General features: G+C 45.7%; 2 protein-coding genes across 4 annotated transcripts in view; one reads left to right on the top strand and one right to left on the bottom strand.

Moving 5' to 3' along the window:
• Positions 1 to 460: 460 nt before the first annotated feature.
• Positions 461 to 9778, bottom strand: GSTZ1 (glutathione S-transferase zeta 1). The gene is made up of 9 exons (XM_065635283.1): positions 9627 to 9778; positions 6487 to 6538; positions 5748 to 5815; positions 4840 to 4920; positions 4242 to 4367; positions 3628 to 3703; positions 2755 to 2807; positions 1503 to 1552; positions 461 to 861 (listed from the first exon to the last, which is right to left on the bottom strand). Exons 1-9 carry the CDS (start codon positions 9645 to 9647, stop codon positions 735 to 737), a joined length of 654 nt encoding a protein of 217 aa, XP_065491355.1. The 5' UTR covers positions 9648 to 9778; the 3' UTR covers positions 461 to 734.
• POMT2 (protein O-mannosyltransferase 2) overlaps positions 9769 to 20662 on the top strand; it is a 29258-nt gene continuing 18364 nt past the window's right edge. For 2 of the 3 annotated variants that reach the window (XM_065635275.1, XM_065635276.1), the window contains exons 1-9: positions 9769 to 10025; positions 10638 to 10722; positions 11541 to 11645; positions 12789 to 12897; positions 13750 to 13858; positions 14928 to 15087; positions 17690 to 17796; positions 18764 to 18846; positions 19949 to 20058. In XM_065635275.1, coding sequence (XP_065491347.1) covers positions 9811 to 10025; positions 10638 to 10722; positions 11541 to 11645; positions 12789 to 12897; positions 13750 to 13858; positions 14928 to 15087; positions 17690 to 17796; positions 18764 to 18846; positions 19949 to 20058 — 1083 coding nt within the window. In that variant the 5' untranslated portion in view covers positions 9769 to 9810. Of the gene's footprint in view, positions 10026 to 10451; positions 10504 to 10637; positions 10723 to 11540; positions 11646 to 12788; positions 12898 to 13749; positions 13859 to 14927; positions 15088 to 17689; positions 17797 to 18763; positions 18847 to 19948; positions 20059 to 20662 lie in introns of those variants that run through there. The other variant, XM_065635277.1, reaches the window with a different exon arrangement.

Consider the following 20662-nt stretch of genomic DNA (forward strand, 5'->3'; position numbering starts at 1 on the left):
TTGTGTCTTGCTGACTCTGGTGCAACCACCTAGCTTTGCTTTAGAGAGACCTTTATTATAAATTCTGCAAGACTGCTGCTAGACATAAAGAAGAGGTACAACTCAGGTGTCCCAGGTAGTAATTCACTTGTCATTGCAAGGGATGGCAGAGTTGCTGACTGTTGGCTCTTGCAAAACCCATGAGACCAAACAAGGTTTGGGATAAAGCTGTCTTCTGTGAGAGACCAGCTCTCACTGTTTATATCCATGGCACTGATGATTACGCCATAGCTCTGAGGCAGCTACAAGGACAAGCAGGCCTGCCAGGTGAGTAACGCACTGTGTACACTGGTTCCCTGATGCTCTTTCTGTAGGTTGTAGAAAGAAGCAGCCCCTGTGTGGAGTCTAGAATTGGCTCAACGCCTCACAGTTGTTTGTGGCCACATTCCCCAACCCAAAGCCATACAAAGGGGACTTCTGATAATTATGGATGCTTCTGCTTTAATCTGCTTCATGGAGATACATCAGATAGAAAAAAAAAAAACAAAACAGAGTCAGAAGTAGCCGCAAGCTTTCCAGTGCAGGCATAGCTCCTCTAAGTCATCAAGGCTACTTCCAGGTCTTCTGTCCTTCTTCCCATCCAGATGACAGTGAGACATTACTAGGGCTTCCTGCTGGCACTGAGATCCTACTCAAGCTGTAGCTGTTGTCCTCTTTGACACTCTGTCTTACTCGATTTAATAAGTAGAAGGGCTTCAAGCTCGCAGCTCTGCGGGAGTATCTGGCTGCCGGGATGGGTGGCTTACTTTAAATGCCTCTAGCTCCAGGAGAGCTTTGTTTATTCTGGTTATTGTGGGATATGGACCCATGTCCACTTTGTATCTGCAAAAGGAAAATAATTTGTGAGGTACTCTTGAGTCAGCCAGCCAGTGCAGCAGTGAGGAGAAGGGCAGAGCAATGTGCTGTGTCTGCCCAGCATTGGAGAAACTCAGAGTCTGGGGTACTTCTGCATTAAGAGAAAAGGTTCATCCTTGTAGGTTTAAAAACAAATGCTAGAGGAAGGTTAGTTAGTTCTGTCTTCACTAGGCTTCCACATAGTGTGCAGCACAGGGTAAGAAGGCACTATGTTTTTTCCTGGGAATCCTCAGCCACTATTTGCATAAGCTTAAGGCTTTCAACAAATACAGTCAGATTAATCTTCACCCCAGTGTGCAGTGTAAATACATGGCAAACAGGGAGAGAGGATGTGGAGTATGGGCAGTCTTAGCTTTTCTAATGGCATAGATGAGGTTTCCTCCAGGGGCCTCTAAGAAGAAAGCCCAGCTCCTTATTTCCAAGAGCTTCCAAAAGAGACAGTATTTATGACGCAAGAAAATTCCTGCAGAGAAGAATCCATAACTGGATAGGGCAGGCAGGGTGGATGCTTTCCTAGCAGGCAGAAGGAGCAGCAGAAGGTAAACTCTGACAGCCCAGCATGAGGAGTAGGTGCCCTTAAGGAGCACCTCAAGCTTAGCTTTAATTACCTTTCAGCATTGGCAACTTGAGGCACCAAGCACAGATCAGCCATGGAAACCTGCAAATGTAGGAGAGAAAAGAGGTCAGAGCAACTTGGAGCCTGTTCCATCACGCTTCACTGTGGTGGCAGCCTTTGACAGTAGGACAGAAATTATTTTATCAGCCAGTACAGAGGAGTTGTCACAACAATCCCATTCTTTAATCCAGCATAAATAATATGACGACATTACAAGGAAATGAATTTAACAGGAGTCACTAGTAGAAGCCGTCAGCCTTTAGAGAGCTTCATATTTACCAGCTGAGCATCATGACCTCAAGGACATAGTGCTTCTATGGCAACTGCCTCTGAGCAAACAAAACTGCTGGCAAGCTGCAGAGGGAGGCAAAGGAGGGAGGGGGGGAGTTCGCATGGCTGGGAAAAGATGAGTAAATTTTGCTTGTTTGCATTGCAGGAGTATCAAGCCAATGTCAAGACCTGATTCGTGACAGGGCCTTTGCACATAGGCTCAGGGACAATGCAGCCAGCTGCCTATCTGCACAGAGGCAGCTGCCGCCACCCCACTCCTCAGGTCACAAAGCTCTGTGTGCCTTTCAGAGCACATGTTATTCTCCAGCATAAGATCTCGTAGCTAGCCTTTATGCACCCAGGGCTCCAGTTCCATTAGACAACCCTCAGCACCACAGGTTATTGCAGGAGCCTTCCTTTTTTGCCAGGCTTTTATAGGAGAGATCCAATTGCCTGCCAAAGAGGGCTACTAAATGCAAGAGGCCTGAGTGGCCTCTAGCTTGGGGTCAGAACAGCTTGTATGCAAGCTCTTTGAAATCTGTCCATGTTAAAATTGCATGAACAGAGCAGAAAAATACAATACAACTTGGTTAAGGGTTCTGCAGAGCTAGGAACTGAACCTGTGTCCTATGACAGGTTACTTTGAATGCCAAATCTCTTAAAAATGAAGTATATGTAATTGGTTTCCACATCCTCTAGTAACAGCCAGATCTTAGATACAGCTGCAGAATCTGGCCATCAGCAGCTCACAGGCAGGGACAAGTGAACATCTCCATAACTATTTGCAAGTCAGTAATGGCCTAAGTAGGATCCATGCAGCTGTTTTACTTATGGTGAAAGCACCGCATGTAACTCCAAGCACCAGATTGGGGTTGCGCTGTGTCTCCATAACTGATTTCCCTTCCTATAATATGTTATGAATTATACTGGGGTTTTCAGTTCTCCAGTGGTATACAACACTCTCAGATACTTACTTCATCCCCCACACAGTAGCGCCCAGCAGTGTGCTGCAGAATCTGCTCCAGTGCTGCCAAGAGAGGTGGTACACTGGAGTGAGGCATTGGAAACACATTTGAAAGGGACACCCAAGACCTTTTAGACTCGGAATTATGAACAAAGGCATTTTAACACTAAGCTGAGTATGAAAAAGGAGCATTTTGGGACAGAACCTAAGAAGGAACAGATATCTCACAACAGCACAGTTATAGGAGTCTTTAGGGTCCTTCAGCCTTTTGGGACCCAGGGTGACTTCAGCTGCTCCAGGCAATGCACTTGAAATATTAAGAGGACAACGTAGAGATATGCGTGAGTGGGAAGGGAAAAATGCAAGGGTTCAGTCAGTTTGTGTCTGTGCAGAAGTGAAGATGGGCCTGCCATTCCAGTGCATGGGGGAAAGGGTTTTGAAGAAACAAAAAGCACCTTATTTCTCCTAGGGAGGAAAAATACTCTGCTCCTTGCTAGAATCTGTGGGAGTTTTCCATCAGATATATTTTTGTCTGATGACAAAAGCATATCAATATAGACTGATAGAACTTTAAAGCAAAAGGCACTAGTTTGGCAGCAGCTGGGTGGGAAGGAGAAGTGCTGTCAGCCCTCATGCATGAGGATCCATCAGCTGCTGCAGTGTATGGGATGGCCTCAGGCTTTCCCTCTTCCATGCACAGCAGTGGAAGCACACTGGACAGTATCTTTCCTCTGAGACCCTGGAGTGCTACCAGCAGGGCAGGACCCCAAAACACCGGCCTAGGGAGATCTGTTGTTCTGCTTGAGGAGGAAAGTAGGACCCTAGCAGCGCAGAGTTTTGAAGGGTTATCTGAAGTGCTGATCATTTTGGATGTGGGACGCACCTTGGAAGCCAGACGCGATGCAGTTCTGAGCCCATTCCATTTTTTTCTCCCCTATTTTATTCAGGATGCTCAGGTTCTGTGAAGGCAAGTGCACTCCAAGTTAGACTGACTGCCGCTGGCTGGACCTTACACACTACCTCATCCAGTGGAGGAGAGGGGAGATGGGGAGGTGGCAAACCTGAACCCCAAGCTTAAGATCAGCCTGCTGGGTCAGCCCTTGACTTCGCCCTTGCCGAACCATGCACCCCGCTGTATCTCTCTCCTGGGGCTGTTCTCTACCAGCTGCCAGGGTATCCCTTTGCCTCTGCCTTTTGGGTTGCTCAGTTGTTGTCTTTCTAAAACATACTAGACCCTGCAGTGAAACTGCATGGGTTTGGCTGTTTTTGGAAAGAACCCTGGGGTGCGATAGGATTTTTTTTGTAGGAAATACTGTCTTGTTGCCATTGGCAGATCAGGAAGAGCCTAAGCAGAGATTTCATCTGCTAACACACAGGTCTTAAGGTTCGCCACTCTATTGGCTGGCAGCAATTTAAAGAGACAGAACTTTTCAGAGATAGAGACTCCTGGAAACCCATTCTGCTTTTCTCATTTGTATGAATATGATAAAGCAATACCTGGATTGGCTGTATGCCGGCAGCAATGTGATCCGCAATCATTCTGACTTGGGCTCTCTTCTTTGGATCTTGTGGCAGGAGCCGGGGGTTAGGACGGGTATCTTCGAGGTAATGAATTATAGCTAGCTGTAATGAACAAAGAGATATGGGGAAGTTATTGGAGGGCCAAGGAAAAGTTCACATCTGGAACACATGGGAAAGGGGAGCTGATACAAGAGAACATAACAGCTTTTACAGGAAGTTTGTTGCCAATCCAAGCAGCAGAATATTCCCCTCGATGTCTGCTTGGGATCTTCTTGTCATTTAGCCCAGCTGTAATTTCAGGTAAACCCTGGCACAGCCATCTAAATCAGACTACAAAGTTCTCAGTGAAAGGTGGAGTTACAAACCAAAGCTGAATTGAGCTTAAATCCTTGATAGCGGTTTCCCAGCAGAGGCTGTGTGCTATATCTGCCCCAAGTGGGATTGTTTATCAGAAATGCCATCTCTTTTCCAATGCACAGATGAGAGCTTGAGGCAAGAGATGAAGCAAAGCCATCCCTGCAGACTGGCAGTGAGATGGAGTGAATGGTTAACAGGGATGTGGCTAGTTACTCACCGACTGAGAAAGGGTGATGCCATCGATTTTCAAGACTGGGACTTGCTGCATTGGATTTGCTGCCTTGAATTCAGCAGAAAACTATGGAAAGAAACTGAGATTACTGTCACAAGAAATCCTTCTCCCTTGTTTTCTTTCCCTAGAACCCAATTGCCAATTTATTTATTTTTTTACGTGGCTTTTCATTCTACCTCGGTACTAATATTTGCACCAAGTTATGCTGTACTATTAGCCTACAGAAAGATATCAATAGGGCTCAGGGGTCACCACATCCAAGGCCACGCTGTTGTACTTCTTGATAAACCATCAACACAAAGGCCAGGATGGCAGGATGCAGCGGTGTCACTATCACAGTTCTAGTTCTTCAACTCCACCTTAGTCCATACTGGCACATTGAGACAGTGGTACTACTGGGTGCATGACTCCCAGTTAAGGCCCCCTAAATAAATTCTCAGTGAAGATGTCTTCTGACAGCCCACCCATTCCTTTGGCAGGCCCTTTGCGGCCCCTTGCTGTATCATTTAGCATCTTTTGGATACGCCTTCCCCACCACATTTACTTTGTGGTGTTAACTGCATGAGGTCCAGTCTGTGTTTAAACTGCAGTGCAGCTTCTCTGAAGTCTGTGTGCCAGGTATGTTCAGTTGTATCATACTAAGCAGAAGCAGATCTTTTGCCTTATGAAATTCACTCACAGATGTTTAAGAGAGGAGAAGACCTTTAGTCTCCTGCAGCCATCTCCCCCCATCCTGCTTGCCAGGGAATACTGGTTTAAAGCAACTATTAATTACAGAGAAGCAGTGAGGAATTCAGTGACTTTGCCCGTGAACTTTCTAGTGCTGACCCAATTCTCCTAATGATCCCCAAGTTCGGTACCCCTGGAGAGAGCAATGGCAGCTGTACCCTTACCTGCTGTCCCCCATCCTTCAGGAGGTTCACGGGTACCACATCATAGGCAATCCCTTTCAGAGCCAGGGCTAGGGAGAACAGAGTGCACAGCTTCAGACAGGCACACTGAGACCAGCGTCATTGGTAATGGGCTCAGGGAAGTGTTACTATCTCCATTTGGAAAAAGAGTGGCTTTAAAAGCAAAAAAGACCCAATACCTGAAGAACAGGCAGCCTGAGTCCACCAAGAAGATAGTCCTGGCAAAACCACTGCATTACTCAAACTAAGCTTTGCCACTCTTTGCAGCACAGCTGCTCCTGACAGGGCTTGTACAGGGCAGGGGGGCCTGTGCTCACAGGCACATCCTTGCTTAAGGCTGTCTCAGTCCAAGTAGGGACCATTCCCAGTCCTGCTTAGCTCTCAAGACCTGGGCAGACCAGAGACTAAGGCAGATTCAGTGTGAAAACAGAGTGTAGGGCCCTTCTAGATAATGTGGAAGAAATAGTCATCTGCATCATGTTAGCTTTACAGAAGGAGTAAATCCCTCTGACTAGCGGCAGACTGAGCGAAGCCCTTCTGTCTGTTCCTCTCCCTTCCCCCTGCTCCAGATAGGCTGTGGTATTCCCTTCCTTCCCACTGCTCCTGGATCAGGTTTGCTTATCTCTCTCTCTTAATAAGTGACTGATTAACTGGGTTAGCAAAGGGGAGGATAATGCAATAAAACCAAGACAATAAAACAGACATCAATAGTGGATCTTACCGATTCTCACTCTCCAAGAGCAGGAACTTCGGAAATAGCTATAAAGTATCGGCTGAGAAGAGAAAGACAGATAAAGTGGTTATATAGTGAAAACGCCAGAGTATTGTAAGGCGAACAGTGCACAAAGAGAAGGCACTTCAGGCACTGCAAGACTGCAGAGCGAGGTCTGGGGGAGAGCTGCTCCTTTCTGAAAGCGATTGTTCCTGGTTTGGATGTACAGGTAGTGTCCTTTTCATGCTGGCCCTCTGAATATTGAGTTTCACCTGATGCTTTCAGCAACGCACCAGTGCCCTTAAAGTTATCTCCTACAAAGCTTCCCTCTTTGTCTCTGTGAGATGTTGCTTTTAGCCCCTCTTCAATTTTTTAACCAAATTGCCCACTGATTATGCCAAGCAGCTGCTCTGGGTATTTGCGTGGCATGAAATGGCTTTTCCAGCCACGCAGGGCAGGGCAAAGCCTCTTTCCAAATAAGAACAGCTACTGCTGTTCCAGATGAATGCTGAGACAGCTGAACTGCAGCACTGAGGCAGCTTTTACAGACCCTTCCACCCTGTCCAAGCTCTCACCTTTTCAGATGCCATGGTCAGCGTGTGTAGTCTACTCCAGGAAATAAAAACAACCTCTTTGCTTTCCCTTTTAACTCAGCTGGGATGGGGGTAGGCTTGTCTCCTAAAGCCAATAAGGAAAGGACTATGTCCCCAAATCTGTGCCCAGGGCATGAAAACCAGCCACTCAGATTCAATCCTGAGCAACTGTTGTCAGCTGCATCCGCATCCCCGTGCCATGCAGCCTCAGCTAGATATCGGAACCATTAACCAGCTTTGAGGTTGGAAGCACATTTAGGAACCAGCCTTATTTCCTGAGCTTTTTGTCCAGAAATAAATATCTAGAGAGCCTGCCAGGCTCTCCGCAGTTGCCAGTGCAGAAAGATAGGTGGGGGGAACAAAACAAGGAAACTGAAGCCATGTGCAGAATTTCTGTTTCACTAGGGACTGACTGTCAGCTCCCTGAACAGGGGCTGCCTTTGCGGGGAGTCCCTCAGGGCACCCCTGTAGTCCTCTTCTCATCAGTACCGGCAAGTGCTGAGGGTTTGCTATGTTGCATGCCTGGGAGAGGCTGCTGCTTTGATCCCAGGCCAACTTTGTGCAAAACATGAAGCTCACCTTTTTGTATGTTATGGTCTTTCCATGCAGGAAACTGGTATTCATGCATGTCTCTAAATAAACCTGTAATCATGTCTCTCCTTTCCTCCATAGAACCCATGGCATGCCAGGGTTCTCTCTGTGCCTCCACCCTCCCAAAATGCATAGAAATTATACCAGAGACTGACAGCAGGACAGAAAAAGAAGGGATTTGCTCACTGATACACAATCTGTCGCCAGAAAAACAGAGAGACCCTGAGGATTTCTGTGCTCCAGTCCTTTGTAAACTCAATGCTTCTCTTACAGTTCAGATTGGTTCAAATAACTTTAAATGAGGCATGCATTTGATTAAATTACTCTAGTCAGATTTTACTCGAGAAATGGTTTCTATGTGAGGAAGTGATGGCAGTATTGACAACACTTCTGTGGACAGAGTATTTACTAATTTTCTTAAATTCTCTGCTTCTGGAACCAGGGCACTAGAAATCTCAGCTATGCTTTTTTTTCAGATGTCTAGCCTGCTGGGTTCCAAGGAAAAAACATAAACTATGACTATGACTACAGCATTTGTTACATACTATTTTTACTTGTTTTTCCTGGGGACCTTGCTGATGATTTTTTGGCTCAGATATTCATGTCCTTCACCACATCTGTTTTGGACTCTGGCCTCTCAGCTGGCAGACACATTTCTCCTGATCTTCTCTACAGTTGTTGTTTTTGCAGCCTGTACTATCACTTGTAATAAATTGTGCTAAGTTAATTGCTTTGCTCTATGATTTCAAGGCCTCGGGGGATTTTATGAAAATGAGCATGGAAAACAACCCATCTCTCAGCTGGGAACTGTGTCTCCAGAGGCTGGGTCTGGAATGATCCCTTAAGTTCATGCTGTTTTGCTCCCAGCAGCAGGACAGATCCCAGGCAAAACAATCAGCTAAGTAAAGCCTGGAGTCAGCAGGGGTGTTTTGTTCTCAGTGGACAGGTCCCAGAGTGATGTTATAGCTAGCTTTCCTTGGACTAAAAGCTGAGCATGGGCCAGGGGAGCAGCGGGGAAGAACTGCCTGCACTTAAAATCCCCATAAGCTGCAGGTTAGACCAGCAGCAGCTGGGAGGATAGCAGGGGGTCATTTTCCTCATGTCTACTGAGATTTCTGGTTTGGTTCTGTTTTCATTTTCAGCATGAGTGCCGCAGTCCGGAAAGTTTGGTCTTAAATCCCCATCTAGACTAAAAATCTGGAATATGCATTTCACTGTTTAGGAAGATGGAAGAGACACCCCAAACTTCATGTGTTGAGCTCTGAGGTTTCCAAGCCTGTCCGCTTCAGTATGGTCTCCTCTGGATACCACCTCCTGCCAGGCGACATTCAGGATGCACCCGGAAAGGCAAAGTCTTTTCACCTCTCTCCTGAGAGCCATCGCTCGCAGCAGCCTGCACACACAGACTCTTGCACAGCACGCGCCCATGTGGGGCACGAGAGGAACGTGCTCCTTGGAGGCTTGTACGGGGGAAACCTCGGTGTCCGAAAGGCACCGCTTGTTTTCTGCTGGCTTGAAACGTAAAGATACGAGCAGAAGGAACAGGCTTGCTCCTCAATGCTCACTGTCTCTGTAGTAGGCACTGGTGTTAACAGCTCACATGAACAAACTACCTTAAGTAACCACCACCGCTGCTTTGAAAGGCCTTAGTTTTATTTAGCACGGGGGCAAATTCCTTGCTCTCCACTGAGGCAGACGGGGCGCAGGCCGGGCAGCGGAGCTCTGTGTATGCCATGCTGTGCACGGGGGTGCCGTCCTCTCGGAAACCACCACCCCGGCCTTGCCGGGGGGTCCGGGGCACCAGAAGCTGATTTAGGCCGCGATCCCGGGCAGCTGCCGAGGCTGTAGCGAGGAGCCGCCGCCCCAGACCCCGCTCCCTGCAGTCCCGGCGCCGCCACCGCCCGCGCCCCCCTCCCGCCCGGCGGGGACGCTCCGCAGGGAGCGCGGGAAGCCAGCACCGCGTACCTTGGCCGCGGCAGAGCTCATCCCGCGCCGCGACCCTCCGCGGGGACCGCGCTGTCAGCGCCGACCCGGCCTCGGGCCGTCCCCTGGCCTCAGGGCTCCGGGCACGTGTGACGGCCGCGGCCCCGGCGGGCCTACATCTCCCGGCACGCCCCGCGCCCGCCCGCCCCGGACTCCGTCTCCCAGCATGCGGCGCGCCCGTCCCGGCGCTGGAGCCTCGCGGATGCCGGCGGCGGGGGGCGGCCGGGCCGAGCCGGGCCCGCTGCGGCAGCGGGAGTCCCGCCAGCGGCCGGGGCGCCCCGCCGCCCCTCCCGCTGCGGCTCGCCCGGCGGCGCTGGCTCTCGTCACCATCCTCAGCTTCGCCTCCCGCTTCCACCGCCTGGCGGAGCCGTCGCACGTCTGGTACGGGCCGGGGCGGGGCCTGTGCCCCGGCGGCAGGGCAGTGTCCCGGGGACGCCGGGCCCGGCCGTGGGTGGGTCTCTGCCCCTCCCGGAGGCGCCCCCGAAACAGCCGGAGCTCGGTCTCCGCGCCCAAACCCTCGCCTTCCCCCGTTCTGCAGCCCCCGCCCGCCCCTGCCCGGCCCTGCCCGGGCGGGGTCCGTGCTCACCGGCAGGTGCTGGGGCGGGATCCCGGCGGCGGGGTCACAGGGGCGGGCTGCGCTGGGTGCCCGGCCCCGCTGCCACCGCGGCTCCCGGGACACCGTGCCGAGGCGGGGTCGGGGCTTCGGGAACCCGTGGGTTGCGGGCTGGTTTTTAAACAAATCTAAGCTGAGCCTGGAATGAGAAGAGCAGACCAGAGGATTCGGAGTGCTGATATCAAACTCTTTAGGAAGGACCTCGCTTAGAACGGCTGAAGTACTCGCCGTGGTTTTCCAGTGAATGTAATGCATTGTTTCATACGGAATATACAGCAGTAACCCTCTTTGTGATGAAAAACATGAGTAAAAAGACCTTCCTGGAATTTTTTACTGTCTTCATCATTTTAACAGATTGTTTGGTGCTTTTGTTTTTCCAGTTGGGATGAAACTCATTTTGGGAAGATGGGAAGTTACTACATTAATCGGACCTTCTTCTTTGATGTCCACCCCCCTTTGGGGAAGGTAAACTGCTCTTCTGTTACATGTGTTAGGAGCCACCAGAGCAGGCCAACAAATGTTTTCTCTATCCTTCTGGCTGAAGGATGTGATGAACACCAAACCCTTTCTCAGCTGTTGTTGGCATCGTGGTAATTTGCATTCTCTGTCCAGAGCCTTCACTTGCATCTTTCCTTCTTTATGAAAATGCTTTGAATATAGGAAAACAAAACAGTATTGCATATTGGGTATTAGAAAGGCTGGACATTAAAAAATGAACATGGCACTTATGTGCTTTGGGGGGGCTATTTAATAGAAGCCTATGGTTCAAAGGAACCGAACAGTTCCTGATAGCCTGTGTGTAAATGAGACTTCTGCCACAAAGGACCCTGAAAGCCTTGACTTGCTGTTCTGTAACCGAGTAACTTGTTCTAGCAACAGTGTGCAGTATTGATGAAGGTGCACTCCTCCTGCCTCAGAAAGATTATCTTCCTTTCAGGCTAAGTTGCCTTAAACTATAGGAATAGGGAGCTATGGGAGAATCTACAGAGATAGAATTCTCTCTGCTAAATCCCATACCTGGTGTTTCTCTTGAACCTGCAGTCGTCCTTATAGTCACCAGCCAAAGTCCTTTTGACTCCTTATAGTTTTGCTTTTAGACAAAGTGCAATATGTATGCATATGAATTCTGTACATAAACTCTTGTTTGGATGATGTGTCTGAATTAAGTAGTTGTCCTGTGGATCAGACTTGGCTTCTATAAAAATCTTACCTGCTGCTGGCTTGGATACTCCTTCCTCCAATGCGATTTCCCTGACCATTTTTTTTTCACTTTTCCTCTTCAGATGCTGATTGGGCTTGCTGGCTACCTTAGTGGATATAATGGTACATTTCCTTTCCAAAAGCCAGGGGATAGATATGAGCAGCACAACTACATGGGAATGAGAGGGGTAAGGCTCTACAGGCTAATATCAAGCTGGTTAGGTCTCCTGTGCTTTTCAGTACAAAGTGTTATGTTGTAAGAACAGCTCTCCTGGATCAAATCAGAGGTCTGCTTAGCCTTATGCCTTGTCTTTAAGCTCCTTAGAAAAGTCTTAGTGATTGTATGGTGAATAAGTCTTAATGTCTGTGTGTGAGAGGCCAGGTAAGAAGGTAAGGTGCTGCTAATTAGTGGGACTGCACTTCTGAGTGGGACAGGTATCTTGCCTGTTCTGCAAAGGGAGCATTGCTGGGCTTAGGCTTCTGCTCATTCTGTTGTGCCTGGCTGCTCTGCTGGAGAGCCAAGGATGTCAAAAAGCCAGAACCATCCTCTGCTGCCTGCAGTTTGCCACCACCAGTGACACTGAGCTCAGTAAGCTGATGGAGCTAGGGGGGAGAGGCTGAAATTACTATTCAGAGTGGTATTCTATCTGAAACCCTGGCTGTACTGCTATCTAGGAAGACCGAGAGCCATAAAACTGACAGCAGATAACATAAACCAAAAAAAACCAAAAGCTGTGGCCAATTGCTAGTGCCTAGAAAAAAGGGTGAAAACTGGGAAGGCATACTTTCTTAGTTTACTTTCCCTGTCTCCAGCAATATGTGGTTCTAGATTTCCCTGAGCCAAAGGTGGGAGAAGTGTTAGAACCAGACACTGAAGAAAACAAATTTTACTGTGATGCTGCTTTCTTTTGTTTTGATTTCTGTTCTTCCTCCTCCAACCATCCTCAGTCTCATTTGTGTAGGGGAGGTGATACTGGTCTGCTAAAGATGTAAGGCACAGGTGTATTTTGTTCTTAGATTTTGTTGAGTATGGTGAATGTGTAGTGCACCTACTTGCTATATCTTTTTATGAATATCTGATGTAGTCTAGCAAGAGAACGACCGACTGTTGTTATTGACACCTCTAGAGACAGAACAGAGTAGGCAGCTCTCCTCCTCTGAACAGAATCTTTGTTCATTTGGCTTTTGTCTGATGTTCTTAGTGAGTCAGTTCAGCTGCTGCAACGCCTCCTGTTGTTGGTAGATGTGGAAGATGAAGGAAGGGAAAAGGTGTGGGTGCATGCTCACCTTGATGAGGTTATAATTCATCTCGTGTTCTTCTTCTCCTGCAGTTCTGTGCATTCCTTGGCTCCTGCCTGGTTCCCTTTGCCTACCTCACAGTGTTGGAACTGTCAAAGTCACTGCCAGCAGCCTTACTCACAGCTTTCATCCTTATTTTTGGTAGGTGTCCCTGCTACAGAAAAGTTAGAGCAAGTTAATTGTTCAGAGAATTTAATTGCTGGGTTATCGTATGTTACCTAGCCAGGGGATATTGGGGTTACTGAGAGAGGTTCCCAAAAGCAAAGTAATTCTGCTTTAAAAATATGAGGCTTTTTAATCGTTGGTCCCCTTGAGAATTTTACAGTCTCGTTTAGTTCACAGATACTTCTGTTATGTGCATAAGCACAGCATTGGGCTATATTTCACCTAAATTTTAGGAGTTTTTATAAGATGAATGATCAGGAATGATTTTGCCCACTAGTGAAATATTGATGTCTCCCATATGAATTATAGAGGCATTGAATAGCTTACTGGAAGAGTTCACAGTAAGAAATTTTAAAAGTTCCTTGTTGAATTGAGCCAAGTGGAGAAATTAACATTGCAAATGGAGTTACCGAGATTGGGGTTCTGTAAGGACACACACAGACATTGAGGCATGAAGACTTAAAATATCCAAGTCATATGCATTTTTTGTAGGTAGCATCTGAAAGATGTCTTCTCCTGTAGCATCCTCTGGCACCATGCTGGTGCCTTAGTAGGAAGATCATTGCTGCTTGTAATGTTGTCCATCTGAATATGTCAGCAGCACCTCCAAATGGCGTTTCACAGATACTGTTGTACTGCCTGTTGTTTGTGATTTTTTTTTTTTTTAGTTTGTTATCCAAGTAGAAGTTGAAATATTCTCGTCTGCTCCTGTTTCTAAAATTTCCTGTGTTCCCCTTGTCTTGACTACACTGAGGAAACTGACTTCCTGCAATCTTAGATTCATGTTGGGACTGCAAGCCTTTGACATTGTTGTGTGTCTGTTTGTAGATACGGGCTGTATTACTTTGTCTCAGTATATTCTGCTGGACCCCATTCTGATGTTCTTCCTCATGGGAGCTGTTCTGAGTATGGTGAAATGTAACAGCTGTGCAGATAGGTAAGATAAAGGTGATAATTTTATTAAACTATAGGTACTCAGCTTTCACACAGATAAAATACTAAAACACGTCTGCCTCTTGGTAGTCTGGGTGAATGGTTGAGATGAGATTGTTTCAGGAAATTTGAAGGTGAAAGTGACTCATGACAGGGGAGAGAAATTTTTAGTATGAGGGTTTGTGAAACTAGGGAGACAATATCGTGGCTGGGGTAAACCAGGAGAGAGACTTAAATAGATTATTTTAGCATGAAAGGAAATTTCAGCAGAAATAGTATTTATGAAACTGCAAATCTTGAAAATGAAGGTTAAAGCTTTTTAAAACTGGACAGGAAAAAAGGTGGAGGGTGTTGTACATCAGAGAAGAAGGAATAAAGGACAGTTAGAACCTGTTCAAGGCTTTGCTCTGTAATGGCAAAATTAAAAGCCAGCGCTAGCTGTCGTGTTATTTAGCAGGTCACGGGGATTTTTTTCTAGCCAAAATAGAAGCGTCAAGCCATCAGGAGTCGGTAAAAGGGTTTTAAATTCTGCTATCATATTTTCTCGTCTTTTCTCTGTGGTTCAGTTTTAGTTTAGATTGTAATATGTTTGGGTTTTTTTCTGCAGCTTTTGTTTGTGCTTTGGGTAGATGTTTTCCACTATGGACTTTCTGCTTTGGGAAAAGTAGCTGTTCTTTTTTTCCTGTTCTCCCCCATGTCCTTAGCTTTCTGAGAGATGTAAGTTTGCACTCTATGGAGCAAAAGTCCTGTTTCTATTTTCAGACCTTCCTTGTGTCAGGCTTTCTTCACACTAGTGTTTTAGCTTATGCCTGGTATCTATGTTCCCTTCTCTAAAGGGGACATCTAGGGTTGCCCAGGCTTAAGCGTTCGGCCTTTCTGAAGCTTTTATCAGGGGTGTCCTTACATAATTCTAAAATTAATGAAAAAATTATCTTTTTATTCCTCATGGGCTCCTGAGATGAAGATGAAATGTAATTTTGTAGAGTAACCAAACTGCCGTTTGTTTTCCTGACCACAGATGCCCATTCAAGTAGCCATCATTTGTTTACCGATCTGCTCTATCTCTCCTGCAGGCCATTTTCTGCTTCCTGGTGGTTCTGGCTGAGTCTGACTGGCATGAACCTTGCCGGAGCAATGGGGGTAAAGTTTGTTGGCCTTTTTGTAGTCCTCTTTGTTGGCCTGAATACAATCTCTGACCTATGGGACTTGCTGGGGGACCTCAGCCTGTCACTGGTGAGTGTCAAAACCTTTTCTTTACGTTAAGGGTTTCTTTGTTTTGTTTTGCTTTCCTTTGCCTTTGTAATTCTCCTAGTTATTGACAACCATGGAGGTAGCCAAGCAGTGATACTCTATCTGCAGCAGACAGGAGCATGTGAGGTGGATAATGATGATTAAAGATGAAGGTTACAATGGAAAAACTATTGCCATATGTTTAAGAAACCCCACATATGTCAGCAGGATATAATGTCATAAGAGCACAGCTAAAAGGCTGTTCCTTTTTCTCAAGAGAAATGATTACCTTCCAGTTGGATGAATTTTATTGAGTCTAGGTTAAAAAATGCTCATTGGGAATTGCTGTGCAATGGCCCAAAGCAAGATGTTGTCCAACAGTTGCCTGACCTTCTGAGGTGTAGGTTGCACCTGGCAGACAGGCACATCTTGCAGCACCCAGTTTGCATAAGCAGCACAAGCTCAAGTGCTGCTTCATGAGAGCAGAGGGGCACAGGCCGTGTAGCAGTAGTGTCTGTCATGAGTCACAGGCATGCTCTGCAGCTTGCAGTCTCGTAGCCAGTCCTGAGGATGAAGGCAGCCATAGTCTGCTCAATTTCACAAACATTTAGTTCTTACAAGCTCTAAGAAATTTGCTAACGTGTTTGGGTTCCTTGTTCTAATATATTGCATTTTATATTTGGGCACTGTGAAATCTAACATTTGGGAAAATACCTTGATGTACCATTTGCCGTCTTGCAGTCAGGGAAACAAATTCTTCAGGCACATATTTTAAAAGGTGTTCAGTTCTCCTTTTGTCTCAGCCTCTTCTGAAGCTTGACATTTCTGTATCTTACTGGTTTTGTCCTGTTTGTCTCATAAACAGAGGAATTTTTGGGAAACTTTTTCTATTCCCGCTGTGTGATTTGTTTTCTTTGATTAATGTGAATCAATGTGGGCTGCAAAGATGCAGTGTTCCAGCTCTGGAGAAGCACTCCTTGAGCAAAGTCAGTTAATTGCATTTGAAATGGAACAAATCCATCATGTCTAAGCTTTCTGCCAGCAGACGACTGCACAGTGATTTCATTTATGCTGCTGGCAGCAAAGGCAGCAAGCCCCTGAATATGTAAAGAAATTTACTCCAGAAGGTAGATGCTTTCTGAATGACTATTTGGCAACCTTGGTGCTTGAGGAGGAGGAAAAAAAAAAAAATGGAGAGAGGATTAAACCCCTGAAAACCTGAATAACTTACCTCTGCATTTGTTAGGAAACAACTCATGATTATTTTACATGCAAGGTTTTTGAGACTAATTTGATTTCTAGAATTCTCAGCTTATCTTGGTCCACCGTTCTGGTTTGCTTGATGCTGTCCTTCATGTACATTTTCTTTTGTGACTTTACATTGAAGTCTGTAGTTAAAGAAAACCTTTTCACAAAGATTGAAGCATATCGTGGTCATTTTGAGCAGGGAACTGGAGATGAGTTCATATGCCTCTCTGCTGCATAATTTTGGTTATGTACCCTCAATCAGCATTTTTCCAGATGCCCAGTGGTTATTAAGTGTTCTGCTCAAGCACTTGAGCTGGGCAACTATTTCCTTTGACTTCAGTAGGCTTTTTGTTTTGTAATGTATTCAGATTTTTCCATTACTTCTGAAACCTTTGCATCTGTTATTAAGGGGTGGAGGATGATGAGCTTAATGATTGAACGATAGGTACCATTTAAAAAAAAAAAAGGAAGATGGCAAGTATATATGTCTTCGTCAACTTCGAAGTTAGATGTGGACATTTAGCAAACAGCTCTTGCTGTTTAGGGTGTTTTCTTATCCCACAGCTGTTTATTACCCTCTCTGTATTTTAGATTACTTACTCTGCTACCAGCAGTGTCAGTAGGATGTGAATATGTAATTGCATCTTGGGCATCTGTGTACAAGCCACCTTTACACGGGATTTAAATATAATGCTCTGCTTTTGTGTTGAGGCAGCTAGAAACACTCTCATGTTTTGCTGCTGCCTCTTCTGTAACTTCTGGCTGAGGACCAGCAACAGCAGTTGCAGTGTCAGAGCATCCGTGCTAAGTGAGCTGGTTTCTGTGAACACAGCATATCTAGGGCCCCAAGAAGTCCTTATTGCAGTCAGACTTGTTGGGAGAATTGTATCTAGCGGCTTGTGCCTTCATCTTTTCACTTTCCCTTTTGCTTGGCTTTCACAGTTGCTATTCTGGAAGCCATCTCCTTGCTGTGATTCTGTGTCAAGATGTGTACTGCACTGATAAAAAAGTTAACATCCTTGTTTTCAAAGTGTTGTCAATGGGAGCTGCCCAACCTCCTTTGCCAAAGTTAGGCATGCCTAGAATTTTTGAAGTTAAACTCTCCTATTGCCTGTTTTTGTGTTCCTCCTAAGACCCTGAAATTTAAAGGTACCGCAGCTCCAGTTTTCAGAGATGCACAGCAAGTTCTGCCTAAGTTTTTATTGCTTCCTAGGCCTTTCTGAGGTAGTTTTGCAGCCTGCTGGGCTTGCTTGCGTGGTGGGCTTCTGCTGTAGGACCGCTGCTCAGAGTCCTGTGAGATACAGAGTGGAGTTGTTCCTGCAGCTGCACTGTTTGATTCAGGTTGTGTTTGTTACAGGTCATGTTTGGGAAGCATTTACTGGCTCGTGTACTCTGCCTCATCCTGCTCCCACTTGCCTTCTACGTGACTATGTTTGCTGTTCATTTTACAGTATTAAATAAAAGGTATTTCACAACATTTTCTCCAGTAGAATCATGTGTCTTTGCTTTGAATTAAAGGCTATTGATTATGGATTTCTCCACTTTCAGTGTCAGAAGCACAGCCATAAGCTGTGTGTTTGTTTAATTGCCTTCCCAGACACTTGCATTGTTTTTAGAGAAAGGCTCTGGCCAAGCTGGCAGTGAAACTGGGTTTGAGCTTGAGACTTTCTGAAATGCCAAGCAAGTACCCTAACCAAACTCTCTGTCTCCTTTTTTTCCCGTCCTCTCTTTCCTGGACCTGGAAATGTCTCAACTCCATTCTTTTTATTTTTGTTTTTATAATTTAAAAAAAAAAAAAAAGGTAATTGCGTTCCTGAAAAAGGCTTTGGCTGTGATTAAAAAAAAAAAAAAAAAATCTTGAGTGTGCCCAAAGGGAGGACTCTTCTCTGAATACCTGCAACCGAGGAATGCTTTGTATGTGGAAAGAACACAACAGCAAGTAAGGTTAAGTAATATTTTTCCATATGCTAGCATTGAGAGATGAGGTGAATAAACATTTCACCATAAAAAAAACCCTGTTAGTTTTTCAGTTTAAGTCAATTGGTCTTACCACTACCCTCTTAGCAGAAATGAGGCTTAAGGAGCCACAGAGAAAGGCTTTGTTATTATCTAAGCTGACAGTGGGTCAGTTGATTTGCCATAAGAACACCTCCAAAGACAGTCGATGGTTATTTAAGCAGTGTTAGTATGTACATTTTTATGACCTCAAGTCCTTGCAGCTCTGGACAATTTCCTGCAAGACTGTCTCTATCTGCTATGATTCACAGCATAAGAGGTGTGTGCATCCAAGGGAACTGCAGTCTATCTTCTCCTAATACTATGTCTGTTTTTGTCTTTTTCCTTCTGTAAAAACCATTTGGTAATGTATGATAGAGCTGTGTATGCCTGTTTTGCCAAACTTTGAATCGTCACATTCTTTGCTTTTTTGAAGTGGTCCTGGGGATGGTTTCTTCAGTTCAGCATTTCAGTCTCAGCTGATCGGGAACAATCTTCATAACATCTCCATTCCAGAGCGTGAGTGTCCAAAGGAATAAACTGCTTTGAGTGTTGTCAATGTATGTGGGGGTTTAAATAAAAACAGCGTCTCCTGTAAGTCAGGGCAAGACAGTGCAGATTATGCCTTTGTGGTCATGGTCAGATCTGTGCTGTTCCTCTGTGCAGTTTTATATATTGGCAGAAAAGAAAAAGACTGAAAGTAACACCATGTTTAGTGCAAGGTCACTACCTGTTTCATCATATTCCTTCTAGAGGGAAAGATGCCGTTTTGTGAGATTTGACACTTTCGTGTGCATGCATCTTTGTATTTTTTGGCCTTTGTGTTGCACAAGACAACAAAAAGTGATTTGTCCTGTTCACCTTGGGTTTGTAAGTGTCTGAATGTATGATTTGTTTCCAAAATATTTGTAAGTGAAAAATATCTACTCATTTGTGACACAGCATGCCCCTGGTTCGGCTGTGTTGTATTCAAGCATGCATATGAATTTTGGGGAAAAATGGCTCTGTGGTCATTCCCTAATCATCAGGCTGGCTGGGGACTACTGAGCCTTTAATATGGTTTAGCTTTCCAATTGCTTCAGCTTTTCTCTGGCTGTTCCCTGCTCCAGAACGCTACTGGGAGAGCATCAGGTCCGTTCTCCAATACTGTTGGGAGGCTGTGAAGCCAGAGTATCGGCTCCACAAGCTGCTAGCTGAGCTTGCCTCCCTTCCCTCTTGTGCTGCTCCAGGGACTGGGTGATGGAGTGCTTCAAAGTACTCACATGCTTTTCAAACTTGATAATATTTTAATTTGACCATATACTCTTATGGAAAGCTATGTCAAACCTCTCATTATTGAAATTACATACAAAGGAATTGGCACGTGTGTTTCTGTTAAAACTAGGTGGGAGAATTTTAAATGTTTCAGCCAAACATTACATAACAGTTTTACTGAATTGTGGTTGGGGATGGAGCACAAACTTGCGAAGAGCTGTGCAGAGGAACATGTCAAGCAGGAAAGAAGCTTTCATCAGAACAAAGCGTGAGAATGCATGCTTCATCAGAGCACTGCAGACTAGTTGGGGGAGATAGTTACAGGAGAGCTGCCTGATACTTTTTGTCCTCCTTCCTTCCCACGCAGACTTGGCATACGGGTCCGTGGTCACAATGAAGAACCTTCGGATGGCAGGGGGATACCTTCACTCCCACTGGCACCTCTACCCGGAGGGCGTTGGAGCTCGCCAGCAGCAGGTTCGTGTGCTGCGGTTGTGCTGCCTCTGGCTACAACCATCAACTTGCTCCCACTGCACGTAGCGTTAGGTGCTGTTGTAACAGGAGCTATGTGTTTACTCAGCATCTGTTGCTCTCTCAGTGCCACAACTGTGCACTTGGCTTGGAAGTCTGAGGAAAAAGGGTGCTTGAAGAGAGCTTACCACATTGCAGCAATGGTAATTCACAGTAACAGGGCTTCACTGTCATAGCAAGACTACCCTCCATAGATGGAGGCCAAGAGGACTTAAAAAAAATCTTCCATAATGAAAGTGCTGTTATTACCTCAAGAAAGGCTGTAAAACTTACATTTAAAACAAATACGTTATCTTATAGGCTTAATTGCTGTGTTTTAAAAGCAACAGAATAGGACTGCTGTGTGGTGTTTTCACTGGCCTCTGTGACCTTACATGAATTACTCTCCTTTGGTGCTTTACTTTCCTTATGTTTCACCGAAGAATTTGTAAGGTTTTGCTCATTTAAATTAGATATCTGTACATTCATAAGCCAGCCATAATTAAACTATCTGAACTTTCTAAGGGCTTCTGATTAAATGATTAAGCAATAAATCAAAGTAAAAATCAGA

Source organism: Caloenas nicobarica, chromosome 5, assembly GCF_036013445.1.
Source record: "Caloenas nicobarica isolate bCalNic1 chromosome 5, bCalNic1.hap1, whole genome shotgun sequence".
NCBI lineage: Eukaryota > Metazoa > Chordata > Aves > Columbiformes > Columbidae > Caloenas > Caloenas nicobarica.